We start from the raw sequence: 17,854 nt of genomic DNA on the forward strand, positions 1-17,854 counted from the left end.
CCGCAAGCTAATTAGATCGCGAGAGAAGACCCCGCGACGACGGTCAAGTTACGCTTGCCCCACCCGGGCTTTCAGGCACCGACGATTGTTCTTGTTTGGGCCATCGTCGTATCCCAAGGCATCCGCCGTCATCATCACCACGACCCATTACGAATCCTGACCCCTCTGTCCAGAAACGGCACCATCTGCGTTGAATGTTCAGATCCGCGTGACGAATACAGCCTCACAGGGCCGCCCGGCCCCGCCTACCTGCCGTCCGCCGCTGCCCCATCCGGATAGTGCCAATCCTTACAGCAGAACTGTTTCGTTTTGCATCTTCCTCTGGAGGGCGTTGCCCAGCATCGCGCGCCAAGAGCCCGGCGGCGTTTAAACCAGCTTCGCGCGCGAGAAGACCCGGGTAAAAGTGACCTGGCTGACTGACTAATTGGGCGCCGCGCATCAAACCCGCCAAGCCCAAATAGGCCGGTCAAGGTTTCCGCATTTGGACATGTTTGAGAGGGCTTCACATATAGTAGCTTGTACGGATACGGCTTGCAGCCACAGCAGCGTACGACGTAAGCCTCATCCTGAGGGACAAGATGGCATCGGGCTGCTGGGAGTGATCAATGTTGGGCTTGTTCCGAATACCCAGCGAGTGGCAGATCGTCATTTCGCACGTCTTGCATATGAATCTTACCTTACCTTTCCGGGCGCCGGTCTAAGCTCCAAGTAGGCGTTCGTTAGCAATACAAGTACGGATATATACGGCATGTTGCAGATGTAGTGGGGGTACGAAGTCGGGGGAGGGAGAGAGATGCAGCTACTAGGATCGCGATCACTCTACCTACCTATCACGCACGTCTCCTGACCCAAGCTGGCGGGACCGGTGAGACGGTGACGACCCGATGGCGATACCGGTGATGATGGGTGATGGGATGACGGGATGATGACCTGGCGAATGGCGAGTGAAGCTAGTGATTTGGAAGCGGATGCGTGCTCGCCCTGCTAGCCTCGTTCCCCATCGAAGACCCAAGATGTCGTTCCGCACATCTGGTAATGGGGGAGATCACCGCGGGAGAGCATCACAGGATCATGATGCCTGCTCTCCTAATGCGCGGTACCTGGCTTAGCTGATGCCAGCTGGGAAGGGGAGAGGGGTGTGATTTAGTGAGTGGTAGGGGTTGGTTTTGCCATGTTTGCTTTATTCTCCGCAGCGGTGGGTGGGGGCACCCCATATCCAAGACTTGGAGCAATATAATCCAATCCTGCAAATTACCTGTACGATCTCAGCCCCGATCCAATAGACTCGATCCAATAGCCCCAAACCCGTGCAGATAGCGATGACAAGCAGGGCCTCCCAATTCAGATTCAGCCGGTCCGGCCCAGGCAGTTCAGTAGGTAGGTAGTCGGGTAACATTAGCCTGTCTCCACCCTCTGGCTGTCGCTGCTATCCCCAAATGATAAGATGGGCCAGGGCAGATGCCAGCCAGCTGGAAACAGAGATTCAGGTGCCGGGGGTGTGCGGCAGGCAGATTATCGACGCCGTCGCCGTGTCCGCCAGCCTCAATGGGAGACAGACTGTCTCATTGGACCATAGACGGCGTGTCTGCGGTAGAGGCTTGGGGGGCGTCACGGAAGCATCACGTTCCATGGACGAACAGGTCCACCGCCAGCTAAGATACGGCCGATGGAGTGAGGCCGAAGAGGGAGGGAGGAGGGGTGGGCCGAAATCTCCAGTACCCCCAAGCCGTACACGTATACGATATTCTAATTAGTAAGTAAGAGAGGAGAGTGAGCTAGCGTGCACTTTGCTGTTAGTTGGGTAAGCTGGTTTACCGGTATTTGGGCTGGCAGATGGAGGGGTGATACTCGGTTGGGTCTAAGGTCCTACCTTACAAACCTGAGAAGCCATTCCCACAGACATGCCGAAGGACTGCGGGTATAGAGAGGCTCTGCCGTGCGGGGGGCACAGGCTACGGCCAGAGGCGCAGCGCTTGCTCGTAGCTAGTCGTGGCCCTACGAGTACAGGTGCTCGTTCTCCTCGAGCTTGAGGGAGGGACCCGCCCTTCCCGCCAAGTCCGCCAGGAGCACGGATCCTGAGGGTAGATTCTCCAAGCCGAGTCCAAATCGCCGGATCCGGCCGTCATCTTCTACGAAGCTCGCCCAAGCGCGCCCACAGGGATGGGGCGTGCACCGGGTTTTTGTCGTCCCGATGCAGGCGACATGAGCGCCCCACTCACGATGACGATGGCCTCTCTCTCTCTCTCTCTCTCTCTCTCTCTCTCTCTCTCTCTCTCTCTCTCTCTCGGGGGCTGAACACGGCAGTTCGTCGTGGCTCTGTTGCCGTTGCGAGCTTCCACTATCGACCTTTGACCTTCTCACCTCTTGTCGGCAGTTATATTTGCACACCAGAGGCCATCACGATACTTCCGTTTGCGGCAGGGTTTTAGGAACCCTCCCACCTCCCCCCAACGTTGAGGGAAAAGTTGCAAGCTCCCTCGTCCGCCGCTACTGCGTCCGTAACGACTGGAATTCTTTCACGCACGCCGTCCACGGCGCATTCTCCATCGGCCGACAGTCCTCACTCACCGTCCCTCGCCCGCCTCTATCCGCCCCGGATCTGTTACTTCCCCCCCTCCGAGTGTGCTGTTTGCATCAACGGTTTGCCGCGTGAGAAGGACGTTGTTTCTGATGAAACAGGACCGCTCTATGGCAAGAATGCCTTCCGCTGCGTGCCCCTTTGCTTCCTGCCAGAGGACCGCCTACCCTCCTGCGCCACACAAGCCCTGCAATGTACGTCCGTAAAACGTGGCTTCGGCAGTGTTCCTCAAGGGGCAAGCCTCGACTCACCCCCAAACCCATGTTTAAACCTCCGTGATGGGCCGAATGGACGGCACTGCCCGCCCATAGTCCATGACACGGTGGGCGCCGGGCACGAATCATGGGGCAGGGAGCAAGGTCCTTGCCATGCCGTCCTTTCAACCTCCTCGGCCCCCATCTCCACATGCCTCTATCGCCAACCCACCCTCCACGCGAACACGTTTCTGGACAATGGATTGCAATGAGACATTGTTTATAGTATCGTGCGTATACTCTGCACTCCCCCCCCCCTTTCCAATCGCACCTTTGTGTGTCAAGTGTCAGGTGTCGGCGTCTCTGTGTGTGTGCGTGTGTGCGTGTGTGTAGGTGTGTGGTTTGGATGAATGCCTCCCGAAAGTTTAAATCCGAGTCTTTCGGGGAGAAGGCCGTTTTATCGTCAAATCCAGTCGAATTTCAGGGCTCTTGCACTGTCCTGGTTCTGGCTGCTTGAGCCTTCGCTGCAATCTTGCCCCCGTACCGCGAGTCGCCCGCCCGGTTGTGACTCTTGTGACTCTTGTCAGGGTTTTTTTTTGTTTGGTTTCATTTCTCCGTTCATCTAATGCATGGGGAGAAAGAGATGTTGAAAGCTGTCGCGGAGGAACACGAGACGACGTCTCGCCGGTTGAGCTTAATTGTTCTGTTTCTGGGTTTCTGCGGCGTCAGAACAAGAAATAAACAAGTGGGGACGGTGCGTATGACTCTCTCTCTCTCTCTCTCTTTCCCTCTGGCGTTCCGCACACCTCCCCACGGCACACGGGCCACCACGCCAGGAACGGAAACAGCATGCGCACCCAGAAGCAACCTCGCCCCCACGAGACACACATATACCTACACACTTACACACTTACATGCGCATCGCAAACCCACCACTCACCGCAGCGTTTTCGGCCTTGTTCAGACGATTAGTCACGCATCCGTCTTCTCCCCATCCTCCTCCCGCTTCCGTCGCCGCTCGTGCGCAACCGAAACCAGAGGCCGGAAAAGGGGGGAAACAGCTCGACAACGTGATGTAGCCCGTCGGGAATGTCGTGGACACGGACGAAACAAAAGCACGAGGTCAAGCTGGTCATGAGATCATCATGGTACCCAACGGTTAACATGCGTGCGCAACGCTGGCGTGGTGGTTGACGTCGACGGCTGGGCTGATCAGGCCATCGATCCATACATTTGGTTTGCCTCGCACGTCTCGACAGGCATGCCCTTCCGTCACAACCGGCTCAATCGTTATTGTGGAGATATCTTTTGGTGTTTCTGTTATAGACCGATAATCTACTCATTGTTCGTGCGCATCGCCCTACGCTTCCCGCGCTGTCCACTCAAGCCCCCCCCCAGGCATCAAGCATCCACGGGCTTCCCCCTTCCATCTCAAACCAGCTCGAGGAAGGGAAGACGCCTAAGCCAGGGGAACAGCGGGTGCCCGTGCGGTGATAACGCCGTCCCTGACGTGCGCCCGTGTCAAGAAAATCAAACCATGCCGCCGTGCTTCATCGGGGGCCTTGAGTTTGACGGAGACGCGATATGTAGCAGTGCCGCCACGCCCCATCCCCCCAGAAACAACCGTTCTTTCTCGCACAATCATGCCCTTCCCAGGTCCTGCTTTAACAGCTCTTCCACCCGATCGGTGTACCGGGCGCATGTTGGCTACTGCGGCTGCTTCGCGAGACATTCCGTGCTGCCCCATTCATTTGGGGTAGTCCTTGAGGTGGTAGCTCTTGAGCTTGACGAACTGATCGTAACCAAAGCGGCTTAGAGTCTGTCCCTTGCCCGAGTTCTTCCATCCCGTCCATGCCAGGTCCTAAAAGGGTTGTTAGCGTCGATGAGCTTCTGGGGCGGGGCACGGCAAAAGCGGCTTGAATGCCAGATGGGCCAGTGAGTTGTTTGCAAAGAAATCCAAGTCAAGTGTTGCGCCACCCCATCGGGCAGATAAGTAAGAGGGACAGACAGGAAAGGCAGGGTAAGGCAACAAAGGAACGACGTGCCGTCATCGCCCCCAAGCGCCGGGTAAAACCCGATGGACTTGTTGACTTTAGGCGGCCGGCGCGATTTCGGAGTGGATCAGGAGTACAAGATGGGGAACGGGGCCAAAAGCACGGAGGGATAATCGGGGTGGTCGTATGGGATCGGATCGGGTGATAGCCACGGCAGACGTGGCAGATGTGTGTGCATGACTTACCGGGCTGGGGTAATCGCAGCGGTTCACGAAGACAGTACCCGCTTCCACCTGGTCCGCGAGCTCGTAGCCCCTCTCCGTGTCCTTGGTCCAGATGCTGGCCGTTAGGCCAAACTCGCTGTCATTCATGAGCTGCACAGCTTCTTCATCACTCTTGACCCGCTGAACGGGAATCACCGGCCCAAAAGTCTCCTCAGTCATGACCGTCATCGAGTGATTCACGCCCGTCAGGAGCGTGGGCTTGACAAAGTTGCCCTTGGGCGGCGGGTTGTCGAACGTCTCGTTGGCGGGGGTTGCGTCGGTGGCGCCCTTGGCGATGGCGTCCTTGATGTGCGATTCGATCATCTCCTTGGAACGCTTGGAGATCACGGGGCCGACATGTGTGCCCTTGTCAAAGGGATCGCCCAACTTGTACCCCTCGAGGACCTTCTGGACGGCCGTAACAAAGGCATCGTGGATCTTGTCGGCGACGTACACCCGCTCGACGGAGCAGCAGCTCTGCCCAGAGTTGAAGACGGCGCCGTCGACAATCTCCTCCGCGGCCCATTTAATGTCGACATCGTCGCGGATGTAAGCGGGATCTTTGCCGCCAAGCTCGAGCCCCACGTTGACGATGCGATCTGATGCAGCCTGCTGCACGGCGAGGCCGCCAGCCACCGAGCCGGTGAAGGCGACAAGCTTCACCTTGGGGTTGCGGACGATGGACTCGATCATGATGGGTGAGCCGCAGTGGAAGTACTGCAGCACGCCAGTGGGGAGGCCGGCCTCCTCAAACACCTCAGCCACGCGCTCCACGATCGTGGGCGTCTGCGGCGACGGCTTCAGGATGACGGTGTTTCCCGCCAGCAGGGCAGGGATGAGGGAGTTCACCAAGATGAGGTAAGGGTACTGGAAGTGCCATGTTAGCAAGAGTCAGGCGGATCGTCGTGGCGGCTCGGGCGGTTGCACGCATCACAGCGCGGATCACAGTCCCCACCGGGCGCACGCGCCGGGCTGCCACGCAGAAAGGAGACAACCCACATTCCACGCGAAGAGGACGAGAACCGGGCCAACGGGAACCTTGCGAATGAAGCGCTTGAAGCCCTTCTCCGGTTCGCCACCGGTGTCCTTGAGCACCTCTTCGCTGATCTTAAGGAGGTACTCACCGCGCTTTACCGCGGTGGCGACCTCGCCGCCGGTGTAGGCGATGGGGCGGCCCATCTGGACGGTGAGCTCCTCAGCCAACTCATCCTTTTTCTCGAGGAGGAGCTTCAGAGCCTTCTTAACGATGGACTGGCGGTCTGCCAGGGAAGTCTTGCTCCAAGACTCGAATGCCTTGGTGGCGGTGGTAGGGAGCTCATCTAAGTCGGTCTGGGACACGCCGTTGCGGGTGATGACAGGCTCGTTCGTCGTGGGGGAGATGGTCTTGAGGACTTCGACAGACATCTTGACAGCGTTTATCAGGGTATAGGCTTATGATCAAGATGAGGGGGGAAAATGAAAAGTGATTGAATTGCTGTGATGATTAAGAGGCAGCACACGGCTTAGATATCCCCTTGATTTCGTTCATGAATCGTCATTCCCTGAGGGGCAGAGGGGCAACGGCGCGGAGGGGTACGCACCGCGCACCGAGATAAGCGCGGTATCGCTGTGATGAGGTAATCATCAGCGATAAGACGTCTCGTCGTTGGGCTTTGCGCCGAGTCCCACTAAAACTTTTGCAAAGTGCTACTCAACTGGATCGCGGTCTCTTGTATGTATCTACAACGGCACATGCACTGCACCTTTGCGAATAAGGCTACCGCTGGATTGCAGCCTGACTGTATGAACTTGAGGCTTTGATATCCTTAACTGTACCCCACCACACCATTCATTTGCCATCATGGCTCCCGAAAAGCGGAATAAGTTCCTCGAGGCGGAAGACAGCGACGACGACGACCTTGACCAGGGCTACGACTCCGAGGCCGAGGAGCTGCGCAAGGGAGGTCGCAGCGCCAAGAGACGCAAATTCGACAGCGAAGACGAGGACGATTTCAGTGACGAGGAGCACGATGCCTCCAAGGCAGGCGGCGCATCGGACGATCAGGATGGCGACGCAGACGAGGAAGCACAAGCTTCAACCTCGAGCAAGAAACAATCAAGACCCAACACGACCGTGGATCTCCCGGACGTTTCAAAGCCCCTTACAAAAAAGAACCTCGTCGCGACGGAGGAGGCCATCAAAAAGTCGGGCGTCGTCTACATCTCGCGCATCCCGCCCTTCATGAAGCCCCAGAAGCTACGCTCCCTGCTCGAGCCTTACGGCAAGATCAACCGCATCTTCCTCGCACCCGAGGACCCCGCGGCACACGCGCGTCGTGTCAAGAACGGAGGGAACAAGAAGAAGTCGTACACGGAGGGCTGGGTCGAGTTTCTACGCAAGCGCGATGCCAAGGCCATGTGCGAGCTTCTCAACGCGCGGACGATCGGCGGCAAGAAGGGCAGCTACTACCATGATGACATCTGGACGCTCAAGTATCTCAAGGGGTTTAAGTGGCGCCACCTGACGGAGCAGATCTCGGCCGAGAATGCGGAGCGGACGAGCAGGATGCGGGCCGAGATCAGCAAGGCCAGCAAGGAGAACAAGGAGTTTGTGCGCAACGTCGAGAGGGCGAGGGTTATGGACGGCATTGCGGCGACCAAGGCGAAGCGCAGTGGGAAGCAGGGGGTCAATGCTGCGGCGGACAGGGAAGGGGCTGCCTCCGGCTCGGGTGCGGCTTCGGGCGTGGATGACGGGCAAGCGGACAAGAAGCGGACGGTGTTTAAGCAAATACCCTTGGCGGATAGGAAGAGTGATACATCCTCGGGTGGCAAGCCGGCTGGGGATGTGGCGCGGGTGCTAGGGAAGATCTTCTGAGCAAGGTGGTGTGCGGCGTGCATATGCGCACGTTGTGATGTGTGTATACGTGTACTGCATCCCTCTTTTCGGAAATCTTATCGCAATCGTCAACTCAACCGAAGGATGATAAATAAAAGACCTCATAGGACGAAAAGGTTCCCTGGCGTCGGTATCTGCGGGATTGTCTGGCGGGAGCGAGAACGAAGATAGCTGCGTCGGCGACAGCGGGTGCGAAGGTTTCCGGGCCACCCACCTCCCCGAGATGTTATGCCTGCACGGGTTGCGAAGCTACCAAGATGGCAGCTGGACAGCATGGCATGAAGGGCGCTTAGGGATATGACGCTACTTTACACCCCCTCACTCCCTCCCTCCCTCAGCCGAACAGACGACTCTATCCGCACTTGGAAATCCGGAGAGGGAAAAGAAGGGGGGGGGGGGGGGGGGGGGTGTTTGAAGGTTTAACACTGGGCTTTGTGATGCTGCGTATCGTCTGTACTGTCGCAGCATGAAGATACCCTCAATTTGTCAAGCGCCGGTATGCCATCTTGCAGCTCGGGCAATATCACTGCCGTCGTAACGAGCTAGCCGCGTGGCATGAAGGCCGTGATACTATCATGTCCCCGGTAGTACTGGCGAGGTGCGCCCGGAATAGAAATACAGCATTATCTGTCTATAGCATAACGTAGGCACTGCGTTTCCCGCCTGTGCCAGCGTAACGATATTCCGGTGCGGCACATCTACATGCATTTGCGATGCAAGTGATTCATGTTCAAGGTAACGTTTATGCAGACGCGAGAAACTTTACTACAGTGAGCCAATGTACACCGGCCATGCTAGACCACCCATGCTATGCCGTGGTCTGGAAAAATCCAAGATGACACTGCCTGAAAAACCTTCTCTCGCGGTATTGATAGGGTAGAACAAGTGAAGTTGTGCCAACCTCAAGAGAAGAAGCCTGTTGCGATCGCTGAGGCTGCCGAGGTTGCTGACGCATGCCATCGACCACCCTTCCCCCACGCCACTAACTTCGGTACACATGGTACATCGACACGAAACGCCGTCGTCATCAACATCGCCGATGAAGTCACGGCTCTGTGCCGCCTGCAATCTTTGAGTGTCCCCCCATGCCATCTCGATCGGATGGCAGGCAGCAGGCTTGACGTGGAAACGACGCAGCTGTGAAACAGTTCACACGCCGCCGCCAACTTCGGCGTCCAGCCCGTTGGACCCCACCATCAAAGGCTTGAAAAATGCCGCCAGGGCACCAAGAGATCATACCGTACCTGTCCCTGTTGTGCAGCCTCTTTGTTCCCAGGGACCAAGATGCCTCCCCCCCTCCCCCGGCGGCCTTATGCAGATACTTGGCAGAGTTGGATGGACAGAAGCCCACCATGGCGGAGAAGGGGGTAGGGTGCGGTGTATTGAGTTTTTTGAACGGCCGCGGGCTATGCGGGAGCGTCTGGGACGAAAAGTATAAGGGAGGTGGAGGGTGCCCGACGCCTATCTGAAACTGGAGTTGGTGGTTGGGTGTTGGAAAGATGGGAAATTGTGTCCCGGGGGCGAGAATTGACAGGTGCTTATTTGAGCCAGGGGTCTGGAATAGTAGAGTTTAATATGTGGATAACAGCAGGTGAGAGTGCGGTCTGGAGCGACGTCTTGAGGGGATTCAGATTCAAGGTGGTTCCTCTTAGTGATACACTAACAATCACGTTTTGGGGGAACGCAAGCTCATCGGAATCGTGAACCAGAAACGGACCCCCACTTCCCCAAAGCAGGCCAAGGGGCGCGGCAGAGGGCGGGATGAGAAGATCCCCAGGGTATTCAGTGCGGGACTCAACCCTGCAAACACAGGCCACAGCCGAGCGCATCGTGTGTCTTGTACGGGTGAGTGAGTGTGCCGGAAATCCACCGGCCATCGGAGATCAGCAACTGGAAACAGGTCAGCCGGCATGCCTCAGCGACCATGCCATTCGGCATAGACTGCGAGTGCGCCCAGGCGTGACAGGCACCGGGGGTAGTAGAAAAAGTGGGAGTGAGGGAGCATAGGGCACAGACGCTGGACTTGGTTGAGAAAGTCGATGCCCAGAAAAGGATACCCGCTGATTGTACGTGAGGTGGGCTCGGGTAGCCTCGATGGGACGGGACATGAATAAGCAGTCTGGATAGAGTTTCCGCAACATCGCCGACAGGTACACGGGGGTTGGTTGAAATACCACATGGCCGATGGTGATAGGCGGCGATGGCGGCGATGGCGGCGATGGTGATAGGCGGCTAAACGGAAGACCGACTCGTAAAGACTTCAACAGAGTGGGCACGCATGAGCCGTGTGGTGACCCGAGTATGATTGTTTCCTCCCAACTTGACACAAAAGGCAACGCCCTTTCTTGCTTGCGTCGAGTCCTGTCGAGAGCGTGAAGGTATCTGATGCATACACGCCATTGCCATCCCTGAACCGTCCCATCCTGTTTTGTGAAAAGAAGACATACCCTTGCTCTCTTTTGCTGTGCCTAGGGAAAAAAAAACCCACCGAGACAACGTTATCCTCGCAGACGGCCACTTAACCTTGACGACCATCCTAGTGGGCACATCATGCTTCCCATAAACCATCCCACACAACCCTCCGTTCAGAGACAAGAAAATCCACTTACTCCTTGATCTGGAGCTCGTCCATGTCGTCCAGAAGCTCATCCATGTCTACCCGCGGCACGCCTTCGTCTTCTGTCTCGGCAATGCTCATGGCGTCGGGGTCGACCTTTGCGGGCTGTTGGGCCTTGTAGAGCGCCATCGTTGCGCGGAGCTCCTCATCCTCCTCGACGTCACGGAGGAACTGCTCATAGTCCTCGTTCATACGGTCCTGGTCGGCCTGTTTCGGCAGAAGCTCGCCCTCGTCCTTGTTCATGCGCTTGAGCTTCCAGTTGCGGTTGCGGTGCTTCCTCCTGTTAGGGTAGTGCTTCTTGACGAGTATGACGTCCGGTATCGTTGAGCCGTAGGCGTGCGACTCTTCGATGGCGTCAAACTCCTCATTGTTGAAGTTGGTGCCCGTGAGCATGTAGCCTAGGACAGAGTCGCCCGCGTGCAGCAGGTTGCCCATGTGTGTCCTTGCAAAGTATGTCTTGTCGTTGACGCCCAGGTCGGACGCCCGAGCGACCTGCACCTCAGCGAGGCGCCATTTGCCTTTTGTGATGTTGGTGGGCTCGATGTCCATGACGATGAACTCGACGAACTGCTTGACGTCGGCGAGGGAGTGGAAGGGCGCACGCCAGTAGATGGGTGCGCTGACGTCGGCAGTCTGGAGGGTGTTGGGGTCGAGGAGGTATACTGAGGTCCCGATCTTGTGGCAGATGACAAGGGGAGATATATTGCCGGACGCCTTGGCCAGCTTGATGGGCATGGCCACGAGGTCGTCACGGCATATGGGGATCAGCTCCACTGAGAAGGTGAACTTGTAAGACTTTGTGGAAGTGTGGACGTCCTGTGAAATCAGCTCCTGCGACTTCTTGACCTTGCAGGGCACCACCGAGTTTAGAAAGTCGCAGAACTTTTCAGCTTGATTTCTGGCCGAGAAGTAGAAGTCGATACCGTCCTTAGCCTCCTTGATGTTGAGTGTATCCCTGTGTGCACCGTGCTTCATGATCAACTGCTCGAGGAACAGGAACGTCCTCTTGTGCAGGACCTTTTGGCGGACCTGAACGGAGGCGCGCCAGACGTTCGCCGTGTACGACTTTGCGCAGTCGGGGCATTGTTGGTAGGCAACAATGTAGACGGCCTCAAAGGACTGCTGCAGTAGGACGCCGGTCTGCACCTCGTCCTGAATGGTGATTTTGACCTTCACTCGCCTCGAGTGAGGTTCCGTCCAAACAAAAGAGGCGTCGATGATACGGATCTTGTTCAGGCCCTTGAGCTTCTTGAGGCAGAGGGCGAGGAGTTCGCGGGATTCTGGGGCGGCGACAACCCAACTGCTTGGGGGCAGCAGCCAGCGGTCGCAGTCTCGGCAGAAGTTGAGGGTGGCCTCGCGTTGTACGCCCTGGGAGATGTCGACGGTCAACTTGATGCAGTCGTAGCAGAGCGCACCAGCGGCAGTCGTGCCGTCGATGGGGGCGCCGCAGTTGCAGCAGAGGATCGTGGCGTTCGTCATTGCGTTGTTCTCTCTCTCTGGCCGTTTCTTGTTTTGGGTTTTCCTCCTCGTCCTTGTCGATGTTTTGAGTGAGAGTGTGCGTGTAGGGCGGCAAGGGGGGTATATTAGGAGGATTGGGCTCTCAATGTATGTGTATGGCGGGGTATCACGAGAAAGTGGGATGTCCATCCCAAAAAAAATTCTAGGATAGCGGGGGGGGGGGGGGGGGGGTCTCTTATCGATAAAGCAAAAAAGGTCACGTGCCGAGTTTTGATCGCCGCCAGTGGCGGGATTTCTTAGTAATTAGTAATCGAGCCGGTGCCTTCCACGTCCGGGTTTTTTTTTTGCATCGAAACGAGGAGTCATATTGTTGCCCCTGTGCAGGTATCATGACAAATCGCTGGGATTTGCCGACGCTCGACTGTCTTCAAACATTTCATAGTGTTCTGAGGCTGTTGCGTTCTCCTAGTCGTCGGACTTCTCGGGTCAATCTGTAGCTCACTGGAGGAGAGTGTTGTTGCAGGTCTAGCTGCAGTCATGGCCATATCTGCCGCGTAGGACTGGTGCCCGGAGCGGGTTGGCAGCCACCATTTTGATCTGAATTTGAATGAAGCTTTGCCAAGCAAGCCAAGTGGTTTTCAAATGTCGCTTATGTGCAATTGATTCGCTGCTCTAGAACATTGCATCAATGCTGATAAATGTGAATGAGCCGCAATCCGCCATGCCGCGCTACTGCCACTTGCAGCATTAACATCAACCGCCAACCACGCACCTTCTACATCTTCTAAGCATACCGCTCTATTATTCGAGCCTCCTGCAATGAAATAGAGCTCAATGAAAAAAAAAAAAAGCTTGAAGGAACCGATAAAGGATTTAGATCCCAAAAACTGTAACAAAAACGACGACAGCAACGGAAAACAGCAGCGGCGGCAGAGTAGCACCACCGTAGCTGTAGTCTAAGAGAAGAAGTCAGCGTAAGCGAGAAGATGGTTGCAAAAATAAAGCCGGGACCAAAACGACAAAACGCCGTCCCAGACAGAGTAAGCCTCTGTGCAATGGCTTGTCTGGCCTTTTGGGCGGCCCTGACATGCCTGAGGGACGGGGCTTAGACGCATCATGGGGAAGAGTTTTGGGTGGCCTCTCCATGATGTGGAAGAAGAGAAGTCCGGAGGGCAAAGGAGGGGGAAGTAAATACAGGGCACCAAGAAGAACATGGATTAGTCAAGGCAAGACGCAGGAGGGTACGCCGTGTGACGAAGTACGACACTGGAGGAAGCCCCCTTCCTTCCTGTCTTTACAAGGTCGGAAACTGAAGATCGGTGTGGGAAGGAAGGAAGGATCGCTGCGCGTATAATAGGAGCGGGGGAAAGACAGCTCCACCCTAGGTATCCGTACTCGACTTCCTTTCCCATAGTAGGAAGGTAGGGGTGAAATCCTGGAATACCCATGCTGTAGGAGCAACAGCTATGTCTATCTATCATAGTGCTGTCGCATTTTTCGTCCTTGTACCTACCTACCTGAATTTATCGGAAAAAATTGCTTGCATCTGCACGCTGCGGTATGGCACGTAGCCATGTCTGCCTACCTATCCAGATGCCTGGTGGTTGATCGGAGAGGTACAGAACAGCACCTCTCTTTTCCAGGCTCAATCACCCCAAAGAAAAGCAACGGCGACCGCGTCGCGTCGTACGAGCGTTGAAAATTGGTTATTGCTATTCTTCCTCAAAGAGGATGCTTGTACCGGTCTTCAATGGTGAACCCTCGTGATTCATCTCTTACTCCTTACCATTCGTCGTCTCGGTGTCATTTCCGTTAGCCCCATTGATGCCGATCTTCTGTCCCACCGGCCCGACCGCCTCTCTAGCAACTTTGAGGTCCTCCGCCAGCGCGCCGAGATGGAGTACGTCGGCTGATACGGCGATGAGGCTCATTCTCTTGGCCGCTTCCTTAATCTTCTCGGGGCTGCCGTACGGCGGCGCGCCGAACGCGAAACCGGCGTACGGCTTGTCGTGCTTGTCTATCGTGTCGAAGAAGATCTTAGAGATGGCGAGCCACTCGGGCTCTTCAGCGCCCATCCCGCCCATCCTGCCTTCGAGGTTCATGCTGACGCGGCAGTCGAGCGTGCCGAACCAGACAACGTCGATGTCCGGGCACTCGGTGAGGATCGCGTCGAGGTTGCGCACGCCCTCGGCAGACTCGATCTGGATCATGACGGCCGCCTGGTCGTTGAGGCACTTATGCAGGTCACGGCTGGGGTCGTACGGCGTGTCGGTCAGGAAGGGGATGAGGCGGAACGGTGGCGCCGACCGCGTGCCCCGCTGCTTGGTGCCGTACTTAGCCGACGACATGACGTGCTTGGCCTCCTCCACCGTCTCAACCTGCGGGATCACGATGCTGGCGCCAGCATCCAGCGCGTATCCAATGGCCGCGTGGTCGTGGCCAGGGACACTATCGTGGTGTGTTAGCTCGCAACCAACATTGCTCGGGTATATGATGGTCCTTACCGGACCCAAGGAATGGTGCGCCCTTGGCTCATGAAGATGGCTTCATGGACCATCTGCGGAACTGTCAGCTCCATCGTATCCTAATATGGTGTTCTTGGCAGTAACATACCGTCGTCATGGTTTCGACGTTGCAGGCGGTATGCTCCCAGTCAATCCAGACGGCATCGTATCCCATGGGAGCGAGAAACCGCGTCAGGGGAATAGCGCTGAGGCCAGCATAGTAGCACATCAATGGGGGGATCTTCTTCTTGTGAGCATCCCGGATGGCCTGGCGAGCCTTGTGAGGTTGGAAAAGCGAGGGCGCAGCATAGGCACTCATGCCCAGCGTAGCAACGTTCTTGTATTCTTCGCCGATGATCGACATGATGATGATGATGATGATCTGCTTTTCTTAAGGGCTTGGCAAAGAAGTATGTATGTTTGGAAGGCGTTTGGAAGGCGTCTCTTGAGGCACTTTCTGAACGCAGACAAGAATCAAATGGCTGTAACACGGATGAAGCAGACAGTTGGAGAACCCCCTTTTATATACATATGGTTCATCAAATTCCACGCTGCATGCTTCCGTGTTGTGCAACTTCAGGGATCACCAGACCCCACAAAGTTCCCCTGCTTATCGCCCTGTAGGAACTCCACATAGGGCGAGGCTTTGTCCTTCCAAATGGATGATTATTCGTTTTCTCAAAGGACATGATTGGCGTGGCTGTCAGTGGAAGGGCCGGCCACGGAGTTTAACTTCTGGAAGGCAAGCATAGCAAAAAGATCCGTAGTGGACTTATTCTCACGTCAGATACTAGGCGTTTGAGAAATGCGGACCACTTCGTGTATTCACTGATCAGGTCCCTAGCCCCTGCCATCAGATCGTGTCTTTGGCCACTATGTCACATCGTAGTACTTGGTAGTTACATCGTCCTTGTTGGTTCAGCAGAGGGCGACATCAAGCATCGAACGCGTGCCTGCGGGCGCGATTAAGTGGTGACGCGCGGTTCGATATGAGGTGGTTGATGCCTGTTCATAATCGCACTGTCGCCGGCTGAATCTTCCTGATTTTGGAGGACCAGTTACAGTGGCGTGAGCCGTGAATCCTGTGAAAAAAATGGTACGCACGCCCAGGTTCCGCGCTAGATGTACCATGGCTGGGAGCTGGGACGTAGATCTGCTCGGAGAGGTATATCAGAAGATATCCCACAAGGATATTTTGCCATCCTTGCTGCCAGCTGCCAGCCAGTGAGCACTCTGCGCCTGTTGTATGCGTCTGTCCTTGACACTGATTTGGCCCGTATGAGAAATGAGATCGCGTGAGGCGCCTCGGGTCTCATGAGCTCGAGGAGCCGCCTTAACATTGGCCAATGCAACGGCGTAACATCCAACTTGGTGCCATTTTAGCGTCGCCACCTCCTTGAGGGTCTTAGCCGAGTATACGCGAATGGTCGAGTCCCAGCCCGCGGTAGCGAAGATGCGGCCGTCGTCGCGGATGCGTAGGCCCTGTTGGCCTGAGTGCTTGGTGTTCAGTATTTTCAACGGTTGTTGTACGAGATTCCCGTCGACAGCGGGGTTAGGGCCGGGGATAGGGTGTTTGGCCACTACTGCATCCGCACCGGAGGTAAGAAAATAACCCTGGTCTGCGACCACGGCTAGCGAAAGAATGGGTTGGTTGTGCACTTGGGACAAGTAGATGGTGTTCCATGTGCCGCCAGCGAACTGCCTAACCGTTGCCAGGCCATTCTCGTACCCGGCAACGAGGGTTAACTGGCTATTGGCGGATGGCGCCGTCGAGGAGACTCCGTCGACGTACAGGAGGGCTAGGGCCATGACCATGCCGTTCTTTTCCGTGGTTTTTACGGTGTGAAGACGTTTTTTAGAGGGTAACTCATACACGTCGACCTATCACGGCGGGGCGGGTTAGTCCCGATCTCGCGTGCAGTAATCGAGGCTCTCGGGCTTTAGAGCCGGAGATAGCGGAAGGGGGTTGGACTAACCGACTCCGAAGCCAACGTGTTTGGTACGGCGAGCAACAAATTCGTAGTCTCGGACGCGCCCTCAGACAGCGGAACGCATGAAGCGAAGGAGCAGAAATTCATGGTGTTGACCCCGATGAGGTGTAGCAGCCAGGGCTGAGGTCTTGGTTCAGGCGTCTCATCGAGCGGGAGCTTCTTGCTAAGATGTGACTCGTCCTTAGGACCCAATTGCCAAACGGCGAGCCTGTGATCCCGGCCATGGCTGCACGCGGTGTAAGAGGCAGTCGACTGTTTCGAAAGTTGAGACGAGGCTTACGTGATGATGCGGTCGTCTCCCCAGCCCTCGATGCCCAAAATAGCATTCTCATGGGGTCTCCATACCGCCGTTGGGCGCAAGATTGTGAGGTCCCAGAGAACGACAAAACCTTCTGCATCTCCACTGGCCAGTCTCTCGTTGCCGCGTACGAACGCGAGAGCGTGGACCTGGGCTTTGTGACCGCGGAGGATGGACTTGGGATGCGGCACTTCGTCCGTCATGGTGGCCGATGTGCGATCACTAGGCGGGAGGAATGTGATATGAAGAGGGCCACAACAGGTCCATACCTGACTGACTGGTGGTGATGCGATTGCCTACATCAGCTTGGACCAAGGAAGACGGTGGGAAAAAAGAGTACAGTACGTAGAGGGTTTTGGAAACAGTGCTTTAGCGGCAGAGCAGCACGTTGTTTCTGCCTGATCCACACGAAAAGCACTGGCTCTAGCGCGATACAAACGTGACATCACAGTGCGGAACCGTGGACGTTTCCGTCCGCTAGACGTCGCGAATTTAGGACTGTCGAAATATTAAACATCTTTGGGGGGGGGGGGCTTTAGCGCATCTCCGGTAGGACCCCCGGGCACCAGCCTTAAATTTCGACGCTGCTCTCCAGGGCTTCTCCCGTAGACAGCCAACAACAAACATCTCACGTAAGTAGATTGTTTGTCACGCCGTAATTGGTATGAATTCTTATGGTAATGGATAGACTCTATCTTGGGTAAAGGCCGTTGGGATACAGTCAGACTAAGGTCTCCTTGGCGATATCGTGGCCAATGGCCAATGGCGAGTACTCGATGAGAGATATGTAATTAAGCCTTGGCTTTTTTGAAGTTCGAACGGCTTTGGTCGAGATAAGCGACTAGATTGGCGGGCAACGGGGTACAGGGCGGGCTGAGGCCAATGTTAAGAGAGGCCTGAGGTCAGTTTAGAGTTGCACGACGAAATTTACGATGAACTGGGATCAAGAACATCACATCACGTCAGGAATGACAAGGTATGACTGAGTCGTGCCATTAAATGCAGGCCGCCTGGGGCCGACAGGCATGGGCGAAGGCAAGCCGGGCCCTGAAGCCGGCGCAAACGCTGCATCGGGGGTGTTC

General features: G+C 56.1%; 5 protein-coding genes across 5 annotated transcripts; 1 reads left to right on the forward strand and 4 right to left on the reverse strand.

Moving 5' to 3' along the window:
- Positions 1 to 4,519: 4,519 nt before the first annotated feature.
- Positions 4,520 to 6,433, reverse strand: GLRG_05807 (aldehyde dehydrogenase; the record flags this gene model as incomplete). Its single annotated transcript, XM_008096492.1, has 3 exons — positions 4,520 to 4,633; positions 5,012 to 5,896; positions 6,029 to 6,433. The coding sequence occupies 3 exons, from the start codon at positions 6,431 to 6,433 to the stop codon at positions 4,520 to 4,522; spliced, it is 1,404 nt and encodes a 467-aa protein (XP_008094683.1).
- A 436-nt stretch (positions 6,434 to 6,869) lies between these two features.
- GLRG_05808 (RNA recognition domain-containing protein) lies at positions 6,870 to 7,883 on the forward strand (the record flags this gene model as incomplete). Its single annotated transcript, XM_008096493.1, has 1 exon — positions 6,870 to 7,883. The coding sequence occupies one exon, from the start codon at positions 6,870 to 6,872 to the stop codon at positions 7,881 to 7,883; it is 1,014 nt and encodes a 337-aa protein (XP_008094684.1).
- A 2,626-nt stretch (positions 7,884 to 10,509) lies between these two features.
- Positions 10,510 to 12,000, reverse strand: GLRG_05809 (NMD3 family protein; the record flags this gene model as incomplete). The annotated part of the gene is made up of 1 exon (XM_008096494.1): positions 10,510 to 12,000. The coding sequence occupies one exon, from the start codon at positions 11,998 to 12,000 to the stop codon at positions 10,510 to 10,512; it is 1,491 nt and encodes a 496-aa protein (XP_008094685.1).
- A 1,754-nt stretch (positions 12,001 to 13,754) lies between these two features.
- Positions 13,755 to 14,847, reverse strand: GLRG_05810 (HpcH/HpaI aldolase/citrate lyase family protein; the record flags this gene model as incomplete). The annotated part of the gene is made up of 3 exons (XM_008096495.1): positions 13,755 to 14,427; positions 14,484 to 14,536; positions 14,593 to 14,847. The coding sequence occupies 3 exons, from the start codon at positions 14,845 to 14,847 to the stop codon at positions 13,755 to 13,757; spliced, it is 981 nt and encodes a 326-aa protein (XP_008094686.1).
- Positions 14,848 to 15,653: 806 nt separating this feature from the next.
- GLRG_05811 (WD domain-containing protein) lies at positions 15,654 to 16,975 on the reverse strand (the record flags this gene model as incomplete). Its single annotated transcript, XM_008096496.1, has 3 exons — positions 15,654 to 16,364; positions 16,460 to 16,700; positions 16,755 to 16,975. 3 exons carry the CDS (start codon positions 16,973 to 16,975, stop codon positions 15,654 to 15,656), a joined length of 1,173 nt encoding a protein of 390 aa, XP_008094687.1.
- Positions 16,976 to 17,854: the final 879 nt, after the last annotated feature.

This window comes from Colletotrichum graminicola (genome assembly GCF_000149035.1).
Source record: "Colletotrichum graminicola M1.001 genomic scaffold supercont1.20, whole genome shotgun sequence".
NCBI classification, from domain to species: domain Eukaryota; kingdom Fungi; phylum Ascomycota; class Sordariomycetes; order Glomerellales; family Glomerellaceae; genus Colletotrichum; species Colletotrichum graminicola.